This window comes from Lissotriton helveticus, chromosome 1_1 (assembly GCF_964261635.1).
Source record: "Lissotriton helveticus chromosome 1_1, aLisHel1.1, whole genome shotgun sequence".
Taxonomy (NCBI): Eukaryota; Metazoa; Chordata; class Amphibia; order Caudata; family Salamandridae; genus Lissotriton; species Lissotriton helveticus.
This window is the reverse complement of record NC_136057.1, coordinates 1,998,549,424-1,998,565,812: the sequence shown is the minus strand read 5'-3', so window position 1 is coordinate 1,998,565,812 and position 16,389 is coordinate 1,998,549,424. Positions and strand designations below refer to the sequence as shown.

At 42.7% G+C, this 16,389-nt stretch overlaps 2 protein-coding genes across 2 annotated transcripts in view; one reads left to right on the top strand and one right to left on the bottom strand.

The window, feature by feature from the left end:
• The window catches only part of TRMT13 (tRNA methyltransferase 13), a 182,668-nt gene extending 168,496 nt beyond the window's left edge, over positions 1–14,172 (bottom strand). The window contains exon 1 of the mRNA XM_078644453.1: positions 13,908–14,172. Within this exon, the coding sequence (XP_078500579.1) occupies positions 13,908–14,093 (186 nt within the window). The 5' untranslated portion in view covers positions 14,094–14,172. The remainder of the gene's footprint in view (positions 1–13,907) is intronic.
• Positions 14,173–14,679: 507 nt separating this feature from the next.
• The window catches only part of SASS6 (SAS-6 centriolar assembly protein), a 208,140-nt gene continuing 206,430 nt past the window's right edge, over positions 14,680–16,389 (top strand). Inside the window, exon 1 of the mRNA XM_078644440.1 lies at positions 14,680–14,925. Coding sequence (XP_078500566.1) covers positions 14,861–14,925 — 65 coding nt within the window. The 5' untranslated portion in view covers positions 14,680–14,860. The remainder of the gene's footprint in view (positions 14,926–16,389) is intronic.

The window sequence follows — 16,389 nt, the reverse complement described above, 5'->3', positions numbered from 1 at the left end:
TGGTAACATCGATTCACAAATAAACAGACTGTTGAGCAATGAGATTTCCCTATGCATGCAATATTTTATGCTTGCATTTGGAGTTTTTAGTGTTTGGAGTTTTAAGGTTCTTCACATTTATTTTTGTTTAACGCACCTAGACTAATAAGTCTTTCACAATCCGGTTGGATCACAATTATTATTTTGCTTTTCACTTTGGTGGCTTGAATGAGGGCCTTTGAGTTTGTCTTTGCACTTCCTTGTCTTTCTTTGGAATAGAAAATTGGGTTTTTGTTCGGTGGTGCTTATACACTGGAAAGTGATTTTAATGATTCTTAATGAGCTCCTGTCATCCGTAGTAACATCATCATGACGATGCTCATAGCACAACTTGACTTCTGTCAATTGGTTGTAAATATGCAATATATAACATATTTAGTTTGTAATTATTGTCTTTATTGCATATTCTAGCCCTGATGAAGTCTAATTGCATAGACTGCTGTAAATAGACTAAACACGTGTTGGCTAGTGATCTGAAGAGATGTTTGAGGCTTGAAAAGAACATTAAAGAAGATTGACACCGAGTTTGGAATACGTTACTTTATTCAACTGCTGTTTTGTACACGATTCAGTTATGCTCTGGATATATTGTGTATAACATATAAATCTATTGTGTTAAGCTAATTTTTCTCACTACTAGGCACAATGAGTCAGACACTTTTTTCCCCTTTGATTTACAGACCTGAGTTTGATCGGTAAATAAAAAAATAAAGTAGAAAAACAGTTTTTCTTAAAGCAGGTGGGCAAAGCAACACAGGGAGGGTAGGGGGTATGGAAACGCAAATGTGGAGTGTGAGGGAGAGGAAAGGAAATTGGCAGGAGAGCAATTTGGATTTGGGGACATACAGGGGCGAGAATTTAGAACAGGAGGAAGCACATGAGGGTAAGCACATCATAAAGCAGCACTGTCCAGTTTCTCAAGTCAGTGCCTGATGTTATGCTCCAGTCCAGGTTTTTTCTTTGAATTTGGGACTTGCAGTCTTGTTAAAGTCTTTTATTGTTTGATTATTTAAAATCATTACAATGAGAAAAAAAACATTTTGTAGTAAATATATAAAAAGAGAGATATAAAAGTGAACCATGATACAAAAGTTAAAACAATGTGATAAATCGAAGCGTCATTGAAACGTGAAATCCCAGGTTACGGTTACATGATTTTCCAACAAGTTACTTTAGCTAAACAAGCATTGGAAATGCAATAGGTCTCGCATTTGTCCGATTTGGAGCTATTGGTATTGTAAAGGCCAAAGTTTTTTACTTGTCCAATAGATATGCCCACACTACCATTAAAAAATAAAGAACTCTGCTGTGTATGTTTTTATGTAGTATTAACATAGTTACAATAAAAAGAAATATAAAGAGAAATGTCCTTTTCGTAATAAAATAGTAACCAATCCTGATTGGCACAGTTTTAAGTCATTAAAATGACTTCCTGGCATACAACACAGCTCATAAAAAACCTGACATTTTACAACATATGTAGCTTTGTTTCACTCATATTTAGGTTTCGAAACCTGGCGAGGGGCGAAGCCCCTCCCAGATCGAAATCTTTTGTTTTCAATAGTGAGGTTAGGACAGCCTCTGTTTCCAATTGGCTAGCTCCATAAATGGAGACTAGCCATTGGGAGACAGAGGCTGTCAATCGCGCTTTCTCACGAAAACGCGATTCGGGGGCGTTTCTGGTGCTTTTTTTAAGCCCCGCCCCTTTGTCCCGGGCCGCGCTGCGATTGGCTGCCGGCCCGGGACACCCCCGTAAACGTCATTCCCGGGCCGCGCTGTGATTGGCTGCCGGCCCGGGACACCCCCGTGACGTCAGCCAATCACAGCGCGGCCCGGGACCTGACTTGTTTTTTTTGCCAGAAATCCGTATATTTCAGCGCTGTACATGAATATGCAAAGCGTCCCTTTGACTACAACAAAGTGCACTTTTTAACCGGCCCATTAAATATAGACGTGTGCGGAAGGTTAAGTGCATCGTTTTGTGGTCTTTCTCGCTGCTGTTTTGTAAAAGTTAACAATGATTCCACCCATTGACTCCGAATTTAACCTAGCTGTGCAGGCGCTGATTGTGGGTCTGTACTTCCTGTTCGTGTTCGGGGTAAGCCATGCATGCGCGGGTGGGCGAAGAGGGTTGTGCTGCAATATTGTCTACTGCGCACACGTTGCTCTCATGTCCAAGTGAAAGACTACAGTGCGTATACACCCTTCAGCTTGTTTATCATATTTTGGACATCGTGCTTCTAAACTGTCTTTAAAAAAACATTCACGCATTTTAATACAAGTGTTGTGATCGCGAATTAAAAACCACTAGGGTGATACATAACTTCTCACTACGTTGGAAGGTCGTGAAAGGTATCCCTGTAGACAGTTCACGGAGCCGCCTATTTAAGTGGTGACGTCTGACATGTTTATGCGTCTTCAGGAAACACGCACTTCTGCTCTTTGGACCTATCTTGTCAAAGGTACATCTACGCTGTGTTCGTAAATCTTTTAGCAGACCCTTCCTTTACTTTTACGGAGATGGTGAACAACAAAGAAACGCTCAAATATGCAACCTCCTCTTACACGAATGCTTCTTCCACGACGCACGGGCGAGGTTAAAGAGAATCCAATTTTTTTTTCATGTTGGCGCACTGGTTCTCATCACGAGAACGCGCGTGCATTAATAAAGTTACGCACCTTTGTGAAACCATGAAAAGTGCAATGGGAACTGTATGCCAAAGGAACAAGCATTGTCATAGCCAATAGGTCTCGCCTTTGGGACCTTATAAGTCTTTAGCCAAAGGCGAGACCTATATTCTCATCATTATCAACATTAAACATGCACATTAAATCATCACAGGAAAGTCGTTTTTTTTTTACCACGTGCTTCATTGGGATAACAAAAACATAACGCCTTGCTCATGACGTTTCATAACTGTATTTAAGGTTCTCGCTCCCTCAACAACAATAAAACTTTTCATGCCTGTGCAGCCGGAGTTCCCGTTTCTGTGACTGCCAATCTTGGTATGCAGTTGGCACCTTTACCTTGTTTTACTTATTTCTGCATGTTCGCAATAAGCATTCACACTTGTGTGAAAAACAGAAGACATTCTCAGACGAAGACCCACATTATCAACAGTGTGAAAAATACGAAAGTGGACTTTTTCACCTATTATTTATGTGGCATGCACATTTGTTTTGGTTTACCGTTTTCACCTATTATTTATGTGGCATGTACATTTGTTCTGGTTTACTGCTTTCACCTAATATTTATGTGGCATGTACATTTGTTTTGGTTTACCATTTTTACCTATTATTTATGTAGCATGTACATTTGTTTTGGTTTACATGTTTTCACCTATTATTTATGTGGCATGTTTACCGTTTTGGAGCTTCAGCAACAAACATCCAGAACACAGGTGGAGTTGCACTCCAAGCAAAGAGTTACATGTTTATTTTAAAGAAACCACTATTTTGAATTTGGTTGTGGACAACACCAACATTTAACTATTATTTCCTAACAGAAGAAAGGCACAAGTAGCTTATGAAAATTGCCCGCTCATTATATACTTTAATATGGATTACATACGAATCCAAGTCTTATGATGGCATGAGCGCATTCTGAATAGTCCCTTTTATGATAGAACCACGTGTATTTTGGGGGGTATTAAAGTCAAATATTACTTTGCTGCAATATGAGGACAGTGTTTCAAGATAGCTGTTTTGGTGTGAAACAAGGATAGCTCTACCTCCCCATCTGACTTTCTGTGCAATGTGCAGAGGGTGCAATGTTTCATCTAGGCTGCAGGCCTAGATGAAAACAGATCTCACACTAGTAAAATACATGAAATGAGGATATGGTTTATTGAATCAAAGGCCATCCCACGCCCACACTCCATCCCTCGCCCACACTCCATCCCTCGCCCTCCCTCTATCTCTCTCTCGCCCTCCCTCTATCTCTCTCTCGCCCTCCCTCTATCTCTCTCTCGCCCTCCCTCTATCTCTCTCTCGCCCTCCCTCTATCTCTCTCTCGCCCTCCCTCTATCTCTCTCTCGCCCTCCCTCTATCTCTCGCCCTCTATCTATCTCTCGCCCTCTATCTATCTCTCGCCCTCTATCTCTCGCCCTCTATCTATCTCTCGCCCTCTATCTATCTCTCGCCCTCTATCTATCTCTCGCCCTCTATCTATCTCTCGCCCTCTATCTATCTCTCGCCCTCCCTCTATCTCTCGCCCTCCCTCTATCTCTCGCCCTCCCTCTCTTTCGCCCTCCCTCTATCTATCTTTTGCCCTCCCTCTATCTATCTATCGCCCTCCCTCTATCTATCTATCGCCCTCACTATCTATCGCATCACCACAGCATCACTCAGCACCACCACAGCATCACTCAGGGGCACCACAACATCACTATGCGCTACCAAAATGCTTATAACTACAACAGTAACTTACAATATTATTATACTATAATATTATTGCCAACATTGCTTAATATTTTTCAACAGCTATCATCTTGCAAATCATCTTTATACACCAATACAGACTTTGCTAAAAATTTAATGCAACACATTGTAATATACAATGCCAATAACTCAAACTTTAATGCTGCGAGACCTATTGCATTGCAAATGCTTGTTTTTTTAGGTTTCGACTTTTGGCGAGGGGCGAAGCCACTCCCAGTCGAAATCTGTTGTTTTTAGTAGTGAGGTTAGGACAGCCTCTGTTTCCAATTGTAATAAGTTCACAACGGGGTGAACCCTAAGACAGCCTGACCTGGGTCAGTAAAGGTAGGTATGTATATATTGGTCAGTGTCTATTTAGTTATAAATCAAGAATTCATCATGAGTAATCTTTTACATCACAAACTTTTTAAGCAATTACTTTGGTGTAGTACAAGGAATTTATTCCAATTTTTCAAAAATTAGTATACATGGTAATGTTTTTACCAGAATTCCACAAGTTATGCCTCATTCAGGCAGACAATTTCTTCATTGAATCAAGCATGGTCAGCCAGCCAGAAAGGCTCAACACAATAGTTTCAAAATAGTCCTTGTGGATTCATACAGTCATATTGAAAATTCACACAAAATTATACAATGAAAATTGCGCTCAAAGGTGAAAGAGAGGAGACAGTTTGAGAGGGATGGGTGTGATTGGGTGGTGGTGGGGACTGGGTAAAGGATGTTGTGACCATGTAACAATCACAGTGATTAATGTAACCTTTCCAGACTAATTTTGTTCATTAGTTCCGTTAAACAACTTTAACATAGGGTTTGTATGTATCAACCAGTTATTTCCTATGTTAAGTAATTGGAAACAGTGCGGTCTACGTTTCGACCCCTAAGGAGCAAGGGTTGATTGAAGCCTCATACTGGGGTCTTCTTCAGGACGAAAGTACATGGAGCGCCTAAAGATGACATAATTTAGAACAAAAAGGAGACTGTCAGGAATTATATTAAATGCCGGGTTGTACTACATTTATTTACGCGGGAAGGAAAGATTTCTTACTTATAAACAGGTCGTTCAGTGGCCTCATGATAATGGACCTAATTCGGTTCCTCAGGCAGGGCCATTCATCTAGAAATAATTCAAAAAATGAAGGATGTCGGTTTAGGAAGTGGGTTAGAGAGTAACCCTATCATTTTAGCATAAAGTGTAAAGTGTGATCCCATCAAGGGACTTACTGGGGCATCCGGGGCTTTCCAAACTGGCACAACGTTATGGCTTGGTTTCCGCTCCTCCAGATGGACGTATCTGAGAGTTCAAGAAAACCAACATGAGAAAATCACGTAGTAAATTAGGGGGCCATGGCCCGTGGGCATAGTCTTGAGTAATGTATTTAGACGGGCGAGATGGAAATAATGCTCGTCACACAGTTCCATGTGCAAACAATGTAATATCTGGGCTGGGCGTATATAACTACTCATCAATTTAAAACGAACCCACATAGGAGAATCACGTAATTACTAAGGACGTCATGGTCCGTGGGCATTGTCTTAAGTAAAATATTGGAAGTGTTTCAAACGTGTCCGGATTAAAGTTACTACTCATCATACATTGCCATATGTACAAAATGTACTAACCGGGCTGTGCATACATTACTGATCATGAATTAAAAATTGAAAACCGCGGGGGCGGCGGTTTTCAATTTTTAATTCATGATCAGTAATGTATGCACAGCCCGGTTAGTACATTTTGTACATATGGCAATGTATGATGAGTAGTAACTTTAATCCGGACACGTTTGAAACACTTCCAATATTTTACTTAAGACAATGCCCACGGACCATGACGTCCTTAGTAATTACGTGATTCTCCTATGTGGGTTCGTTTTAAATTGATGAGTAGTTATATACGCCCAGCCCAGATATTACATTGTTTGCACATGGAACTGTGTGACGAGCATTATTTCCATCTCGCCCGTCTAAATACATTACTCAAGACTATGCCCACGGGCCATGGCCCCCTAATTTACTACGTGATTTTCTCATGTTGGTTTTCTTGAACTCTCAGATACGTCCATCTGGAGGAGCGGAAACCAAGCCATAACGTTGTGCCAGTTTGGAAAGCCCCGGATGTAGTACAACCCGGCATTTAATATAATTCCTGACAGTCTCCTTTTTGTTCTAAATTATGTCATCTTTAGGCGCTCCATGTACTTTCGTCCTGAAGAAGACCCCAGTATGAGGCTTCAATCAACCCTTGCTCCTTAGGGGTCGAAACGTAGACCGCACTGTTTCCAATTACTTAACATAGGAAATAACTGGTTGATACATACAAACCCTATGTTAAAGTTGTTTAACGGAACTAATGAACAAAATTAGTCTGGAAAGGTTACATTAATCACTGTGATTGTTACATGGTCACAACATCCTTTACCCAGTCCCCACCACCACCCAATCACACCCATCCCTCTCAAACTGTCTCCTCTCTTTCACCTTTGAGCGCAATTTTCATTGTATAATTTTGTGTGAATTTTCAATATGACTGTATGAATCCACAAGGACTATTTTGAAACTATTGTGTTGAGCCTTTCTGGCTGGCTGACCATGCTTGATTCAATGAAGAAATTGTCTGCCTGAATGAGGCATAACTTGTGGAATTCTGGTAAAAACATTACCATGTATACTAATTTTTGAAAAATTGGAATAAATTCCGTGTACTACACCAAAGTAATTGCTTAAAAAGTTTGTGATGTAAAAGATTACTCATGATGAATTCTTGATTTATAACTAAATAGACACTGACCAATATATACATACCTATCTGTTTCCAATTGGCTAGCTCCATAAATGGAGGCTAGCCATTGGGAGGCAGAGGCTGTCAATCGCGCTTTCTCACGAAAACGCGATTCGGGGGCGTTTCTGGTGCTTTTTTTAAGCCCCGCCCCTTTGTCCCGGGCCGCGCTGCGATTGGCTGCCGGCCCGGGACACCCCCGTGACGTCATTCCCGGGCCGCGCTGTGATTGGCTGCCGGCCGGGACACCCCCGTGACGTCAGCCAATCACAGCGCGGCCCGGGACCTGACTTGTTTTCCTAATGTAACGCATTTATATTATTATAAATATGTGCCATTTATAAAAAGTGAAACAGGTATGGAAGTCTTTACTACCATAAATACGTATACTTCTGTGCTTTTCTGACGCCGCCCACCCCTAAACATAATGACAGGATGAATACGTACCACTCCAACATGGCAACCTGCATACTTAATGAAGCAGGAACTGAAACTTAGTGGATTTTTATTTGCGGTGCATCTATATTCACAAAGGAAAGCGCTGGTTGTAATTACTTCCTCGTGTTGTCTATATTTTATGTTTACTGCTCTCATTGTAAGAACCCTAGTAAAGAGAGTGCGCGCGGACGAAGCTTCTTTGTTTTTTGTGCGTTTTGGCGAAAGCGCTCCCTAGGCTCTCACGAGAATTGCAGGGGCCGGCTTCAGTCGCTGGTTGGTGGGATGCGTTGGAAAAGCCGGCTGCAAGGCGGGCGCGCTCTTCCGCCCATGGAGACCACGGCACCGGCACCGCAGGTTCCCGAGGAGCCGTCAGCCGCCGGCACCGAAATACCGAAGGAAGGTACACAGGTGAGTGACCGTAAACCAAGGTTATGCAAGTTGTCTCATCTCTCAAAAACCTTAGGCTGTCAGTTTGACCGCGTAGCTAAACTACACGCCGAATGCAGCTTTTCTCGTCCCCCTTCTAACTCCAGTTGTGAAGCCGTCGGGCTGTCACTTGTATCTTCGCTCCTGTTATGTTATGTTCGCTCCCACCTCTGGCCACGGAAGAATAATACCCCCACCTCCCTCCTGCAGTGGTAGTTGTCAGTCTGTGCCACTGCTCCGTCACAAAGCTACAGACCATCAGCAAGTGAAAGAAAGTATTCATGGGGTACATCTTAGCCACTCCCTGGCTCGCCCCGCCCCTTTCCTTCTCATTTGGGTCACTATCCTCAGTGTGCTATCCGCCCCGAAGAGCTGCGAGCAGCTGAGATGCTTATCTCGTACAGTGGCTCGACACTTACATTGTTCACACGTCCCCTGTAGGATGTTGCCGAAGAAATGCTGTAGTGCGCATCTCTCTTCAACCTTGGCTTAAAAATGTTACAATTGGCCCACACAAGGGAAACTAAGCCACATTCTTCAATATTAAGAAACAGTAGACGGCCTTGTATACATCTCCCTCTTTCTCTGAACATTTCTGGAATAGGAACTGACACTGTCATCAATAAGCCATATCATTTATTTCAGCTTTAAGGAGTTGCCTTATAAATATTATCCTGAGTCTGGCTGCAAGTATTTTAACGTATTGGAGCGAGGTCTTGTACAATTTTAGCTTCTCTCCTGAGATGACAAATCCAACGCTATTCAGCCCCTGCTGTTACAACGCTGTATTTTATATTTTTTTAATTCTGTTTTAATAGTCGTGTATAATTTTGCACAGCGCTCTTTGCCTCCATCCTCTTCCCTCTTTTTTCTCTCCATTGCATATTGCACTATTTCTTTCGCAGTGTCTCGGGACTTTCCAACGCTCATTGTCTTCCCTTGTACTTTCTTTCTCCTTCATTTGTTGTGTTGCGTGCCTATGTGTCTCTTGGTCTGTGTTGCTCCTCCGTTTCACTCTCTTTCTTTTGCTCTCCGTTCTATTCCCTCTCTCCTCCCCCTCTCTTTCTTTCCTGTTCCGCTGCCAGTCTTCACTTTTCTCTCGATCCCCACTTATGTCTCCATTCTCCTCGGCCCATCTTGCTGCTGTATCTTTCTTTCCCATATCTCCCCTTCTCTCTGTCTCCATATTCTTTGATTTCTCTTTGCTCTTCTTTCCGCGCTCACTTCCCGCGCCCCTGTTTCCTCATTCTTCACTGTCTCTTCGCCCCATTCTTGCTTCGGTCTTTCTCTCTCTCTCTCTCCTCTGCCTGGCTTTGTGTCAGTGGGAGTGCTGTGATTTGGGAGCCAAGCTCGCCTGCTCAGTTTTTCCAGACCCTCATTTGGAAGGAAGAAAGTAGTGTCAGAATAAGAGTCCTTCCCGCCACATACACCTTCCTACTCTTCCCTCAGTGTGTCACCCTGTTCGCGCGTGTGTGGATGTCTGAACGTGCATATCGCAATCACTGTGTGGCAACGTATAGCGCCTCTCACTTTATCTCTAAATCTGCATTGTACCTGTCACCGTCTGTCTAAAAAACACGCATATCTCATTGGAACGTGCGCTTCCCTCACCCACAGTGGGTCGATCACTCCTTTATTCTCCCTGTGTGTTACGAGGTGGCTTAAAATCTGCGCGTCTGCATGTTTGTGCCCCACACGTAGATTCCATTTACGTGTTTATAATCATTTCTGTGTGGCCATTAGTCTGTCCATGAGTGTCTGAAGTTGTGCAAGTGTGAGTGCACCCATAGATGCAAAGGTTTCAGATTGCTATGAGTGACATTTTCAAAATGTAAATGCAATTATGAGTGACATTTTGACGAGTAAGAGTGACACTTTCTTACGAGCAAAAAAATCAAGCAATGAAGACAGGGAAACATACAAATGTCAGAAATGAATCAGACTGAGATACTGTAAGATTTTAAAACGGGTGCAAACAACTGAGGTGGCTGACCCATAATTACATGAAATTATGAAAATGTCACATATAGCCATCGGAAACCTTGGCAGTTATTGGCAGACTGGCCTGTACCCTCACCTTGGAGAATGCCTGACCAAGAGTTAATGAACGCCTTTGCCTCACTTATGCTTCAGTCCTTCTGAAACATACAGATGGATTCAGGAGCAGAAATCGAAGCTCTCAGCCGGCAGGGCCCATTCAGCTATATCCTTACTTAACAAGCATTGAAAATGGAATAGGTCTCGCCTATGATTAAGTTAAAGCCATTTGCTTTGCTAATGGTATTGTATTCTAGCTTGGCATTATTTAGTGTATATTTGTGATATGTTGTAGTTGTATGTAGTTAGAATTGTTTTGTTAGATGTGTAGTAGTTTAAAGCATAGCGTTAGTAGGAAAAGAGCAGTGTTTTCGAATTGGGAGGTGAATGAATAGAAGAATAGTATGTGTTAATTTCGTATAGTGAGGGTTACAATAGCATGAGGCGGATGAAAGGGGCGAGGCGAGAGCAAATATATGCACATATCACAAATATACACTAAATAATGCAAAGCTAGAATACAATACTATTAGCAAAGCAAATGGCTTTTTTGTATTTGTATCCAGAGCGCAGCGCCCGCTTTAGGGACACCGGGCTCTGTTTATTTATTTATATTTAACTTTCATGTTGAGCGTGGCTTTCACTTCTGGGACACCGCGCTCTGTTTATTATTATTTTTTCAACTTTAATAGTGAGCGCGCTGCACGCTTCAAGGACACCGCGCTCAGTGTTAAAGTAAAAAAAAAAAAAAAGAGCACGGTGTCCTTGAAGCGGCCCACGCTCAGTTTTAAGCTAAAATCATTTGCAATAGGTCTCGCATTTACGCGAGTTTAGGCTATTTTCATTGTAAATGACAATGCCTTTTATTTATTTTTTTTAAACAAAAATAGGCATTGTCATTTACGAAACCTATTGCATTGCAAATGCTTGTTTTATTTATTTATAAAGTTTTATATAGCTCGAAGGGCATTGAGTCAAATAGTGCAAACATAACAGATCATTATATGTTTTCGTTGTTTTTAATACTAGAATACTTGTATCCAATGTATATAGTGCTGATATGCCAAGATATCAGCTTCAAAGCACATACATAGAACAAGTAGCAATAAATACAAAGTAGAAACAGGTAAAACAAAGGAGGAAAACAGAGTATAACAACACGTTCAGGTGTGTAACTGCCCCATTTTGTTTGTATTGTGGTGTTCTCAGCTCCTCAATGTTTCATGTGTTTAGTAGTAGTTATTGTCACAGATATTATTCTCAGTAAAGCGCTCTCACCCAGTATGTGCCTGTTATGTGCTATTAAAAAAGCGTCCAAATAAATATAGTTGCACTGAGAGACTCACACAAACGTGTAGACACAGAATCAGGCATACAGACAAACGCATACACAGACATGCCTACATTCAGGAAAACAGCCAGCTGAAGCCTCATACACAGATACATGCAAAACACACAAGCAAACATTCTCACACACACACACACATATATATATGCAGGAACCAGCAGATACATACAAACACAGACACACGTGCACACAGACATGCACTTAAGCAAGCATGCACATACAGCATTACCAAGGTGAAATACATCTACACACACACACATGCACATATACAAGCACACACTCCTACATACCTACACACGTGCACACTCAGACACACATCTGCAGGCATGCACGTGCACACTCGCAATTATCGTGTAATCAAGTTTGTTGGGATTAACTACTGTGTGCATCACGTTCTTGGATTTCAGGTGGGTCATGGAGCATTTGTACAGCACACAACTGCACTAAAGAGGCCATGCAGGACTCGCACTGCAAAGAGCAGTTCTAGGCAGACCTGACTATTTTCTTGGAGAAGTAGGACGTAGTAGTATGTTTCACGTGAGAAGTTTTTGGTGCGGAGTGTAAGGTTCTGACGAGTGGTCTGAAAAACACAAGCATACAGAAATGCATACTTACAAAAGCGCAGGCGGATTCATGCCATGGTGCAGCGGTGAGACCCCTGAGGGTAGAGGGAGGAGGTCAGGCAGAGCAGCTAATGCAGTGGAGGAGAAGATGCTTTGCCGCCTCATTAAGGGAAATGTTGTGTTTGTGCCCAGTGGGGGGAGGGCTCTTAATGCAAAGCAGGAGGGGGAAAGCAAATAGAGCTTTAAGGAGTGTGCAAAGGGAGACAAGGGGGAGTGGTGTAGGCGGGCAAAAAAAGTGTGTTTATTTTTGCATCGCGCTTTCACTTTAACAATAGCAGTTAAAGTGAAAGTGCTGCATTGGTACTTAGAGAGGCGCTGGTACCGCAATTATGACTCCACAGGACGCTGGCAGGCCATCTTCGCCCCCCCCGCTATTGTGAAATAAATTAAAAGAAGAAAACACACAGCAAAATAAAGGCACATGAGGGTGCCGCATTGGTACTTACAGAGGCGCTGGCACCGCAATTATGACTCCACAGGACGCGGGCAGGCCATCTTCAGGCCCCCACCATTGCTGCAGAGTGGAGTAGTGGGCCGCAACCAGTGCCCAAGGGAGGGTCACACCAGACCCCATCCCGGTACATGCAACCAGTGCCCAAGGGAGGGTGCACACTAGGAGCCATCCCCAGATCCATGAGGGAGGCAGCAGGCGGTAGTGATGCACAGGAAGTCAGGAAACATTGCACAAATGGGGAAAAAGTGCCTAGCCAGTAATTGAAGGAGACCGTATCACGTCGCAAGTAAACGATCCAGTCTGGGTGGGCGGGGCCAAAAGGAGACAGGGCAGTAACAAGGAGGGACTAAAAAGCCTCACTTACAATCGGTGGCCAGCGTTTAGCATGTACTATGCTGCATGCCAATGAAAACACGGGGCGGAGCCTACACTCCACTTCTAAAAGTTAATTGAGTTAATTGATTACAAGAAGCCTCGCAGAACGACAGCGCATGCGAGCTGCAACGCTAGGCGAGACCTAAAAAAACTGTACAGTCCCAATAAAAACACTTAAAAAGAGACAGAGAAAAGGAAGGCAGACGTAGCACTTGTCCCTAAGAGTCTGGCAGTCCTGCATAGTGTCGAGTATCCCTAAGGGTGAGAGAAAAGTAAGGTTACTAGCACTCCTGCTGATTAAAATGTTATCTGCTCTCGAGACAAACTTGGTGAATCTGATGTTAAGCATTGTGTTTACCGGGTTCATGGCTGGTATGATGGCAGGATCGGACACCAAGTTTATTCCATTCGCCCCACAACTGTATTCTTCTATTGTTGAGTAAGGCAGGGCAGAAACATACCACGTGCTCAATCGTTGTAGTCTGGTTGATTTCATTATATAACAGGAGTACATGTCCCAGAAATTAAAGAAAAACCCTTAACAGGATCAACAAACACATACAGATCTGGGAAACCTGACAACTATGATAAGGAGGGGGGGGAACATTGGTGAGAAACAAGAAAGAGAAGCGCAGTGTGGGGGAAGGAAAAGAACACTAAGGATACAGCTGAAAAACATATACTCTCTCCTGGAATTCCTAAGAGAAAAGGAATAAGTGGTTCCCTAAAAGCATTGGAAGGTCACAAGTTTGCCAGCGACGTTCCAGGGGAGGGACACAAAAGATTGACAAGGCAAGCCATCAAATAAGTAGGCAAATGAGAGTCTCGGTAAAGCCAACCAATATTAAGCAGTACTCGGGCTGCATAGCTTCTTTAAATTACTGGCAAGTTCACAATATGTCTTTCACAACATGCTGCGCTGTCTAGTAAACTCAACCTAAAAATACTCCATACTTCTTTCCCGTGCGTTGCGTGCTCCCCGCATAACCTCTTTCCTTCTGACACAATCATCTTGCAGAATCTGCTCTTTTTTGCCACGTAGAAACCACATCTGCCCGGCATTGGTGCATGCACACCGTCTTCAGCAGGCGCTGCCATTTCTGCAACGATACAGTCTGACTCCAGGAAGGAACAAATCATGCAACCATCCCTACGCTCCCGGCATGTGTTCTACTCAAAACAGAAAGCAGACGTCATTTTCGCAGCCATCTTGGAAAGGGTTTTTTAGAAGTAAGTTGAGGGGAAGTGGGAAACGTAAGACTGAACACCTTCAGAACGTTCTGTTTATACTCGTGAAATTCTCTGCGTTTATTTATGTGGCTTATGTCATGTACCATATGTAACATTTCCAACGTATTGCATTTTCTGACCCGCCTTTTCTGGCTCCTTGGAAGGCAAATGTTTTTCTGCATTTTTTTGTTTTGTCGGTAGCTAAGAACGACACAGTAAAGACATTACATTTAGGTTGGGATCCATCAGACGGTGACTCTATTATGCACTTCGTTGCCTAGCAATGGGGTACGTTGAATACTGCAAAACAGAAGAGTGTACATTATTATGTAACTAATCTCTATATTACACAGCGTCCAAAATAGCACTAGAATAGTACGTCGGGGGAAATCGGCACACAACTAGTGTACCGATTTAGGATCAAGAAGTAGGCTATGTGCCCCGCACAATGATGGCTCCATGCCCTGCTGCATCCGTTTCCGCCCTTCGTGCGTGAGGTTAGAGGTCCTTTACGTCGGCGCTGCGGGCGGTTGCCTGTAGTCTCAGCAACGGCGGGCGGGGAGCGCCAAACTCAAAGCTGGAAATCCTTTGGAACCTGAGATCCTGCCGTGCAGAAGTGGGGACACCCAAAAGCCGCTCCCCGGAGAGTACCGGAGCCAGGGGAGCATGATCTGGCAATGGCTGACCTCCTCTTCAACCAGCTGGTGGCCACGCAGATAAAGTGCAAGGACTGTGAGGAGAGGTGGGATGAGAAATGGGGTGTCAATAGGGAGAACCCGGAAAATCTATAAGGGTGGTGTGAAGGGTCCTTGAGCGGATACAGGCATACCTGTCAGCAAATAGTGAACGCCACAGTTGATAGACTTCTATGACATTTGGGTAGTTTTCCATTTGACTTCTGTAGGTACTATAACTTTGATTGCCTTAATTGTATTTGTGTTGATGTTTGTTACTCGTATAATTTTCCATATCGTTTTTATTATTGTTGCGCGCACCATAATATGATAAGCAAATATGGTTTGTCAGGGTACAGTTATGTTATTAGTTGTACTTTGCATTTGGATTTTCACTCGGGAACTTCTATCAAATATAAACCATAGATTGTTCTTACAGTAGTGCGACTAGTCAATCAAACTTTTGTCTTAGAAGGTTGTGGCTTTATTGGTTTTCTCGCAATCACTCGGATGTCCCATTTTTCACATGAAAACCAATACTCGTTCCATCTGAAAGGAAAGATTGCGAGTGGCCTATCCATTCTGAGAGCAAGTGTATGTTCAAGCAGCAGTATCCTTTATTTATGCCAGAATGTCTTACATTTGAAATGTAATTTACAATTCAATTATGGGATAGAGTGGAAACTGATAGGGCGGAGAGGACCTCTTGAATCTTGACAAAAATTATGTCCCGAAAGCGCAATGCTTTATAAGTCCAGTCTGAGTGAAGCATATTCAGAAATTATACTAACTTCCCTAGCCATAGTGGTCCTTCATGGGCACCAGCATGTTTGGGAATCAGCCGATTGTCAGGGAGGTAAGGGGTGTGAGGGGAAAGGGATATCATTAGAACGAGTAAAACTATGTTCCTTGAAACAGAGGGGAGTAGTGAGAATGATCTCAATGGAACAAGAGGCAATGCATTGGAGCAGAGAAGAAGCTATAGAAAATATGCAAGCGGAGAGAATTGGAAGATTACAAGCATAGACAGAATAGGAGGAAAACAGACTCTTTAGAATGAGATAAAAGAATGAAGTAAAGCATAAGCAGTAGAATGAAAGAAGAAAGGAAAGAGATAGTATGAGGAATATCAAAGGTACAGAAATATAAACATAATATGGGCATTACATTTCTACAGTAACAGTCAACTTTAACCATAACTCAAATCTCCCGGATGGTGATACTTACACCCAAACAGATGGCATATTCACTGTTTCAGTTTGTCTTGTGTCTTACAGCTTGTATCACGTCCTCTTCCATTGTCTATTGACTGCCAAGTTGTAGTCTAACTTCTCTTTCTGTGACCCTTCCTGGTGTATATTATGGAAAATCTGTTCAGCCTATGGTTCAATAGTCCTAGCTGCCCTAAGTGATGTCACATGAGCACTGTTTCATTTTTTTGTCCTTTCCGACTGAATAGAAAGTTGTGTTTTTTCAATCTTTTTAGTGTGTTTTGGATTGCCAGCATCTTAGGCATTTCCGATTTAATTCTG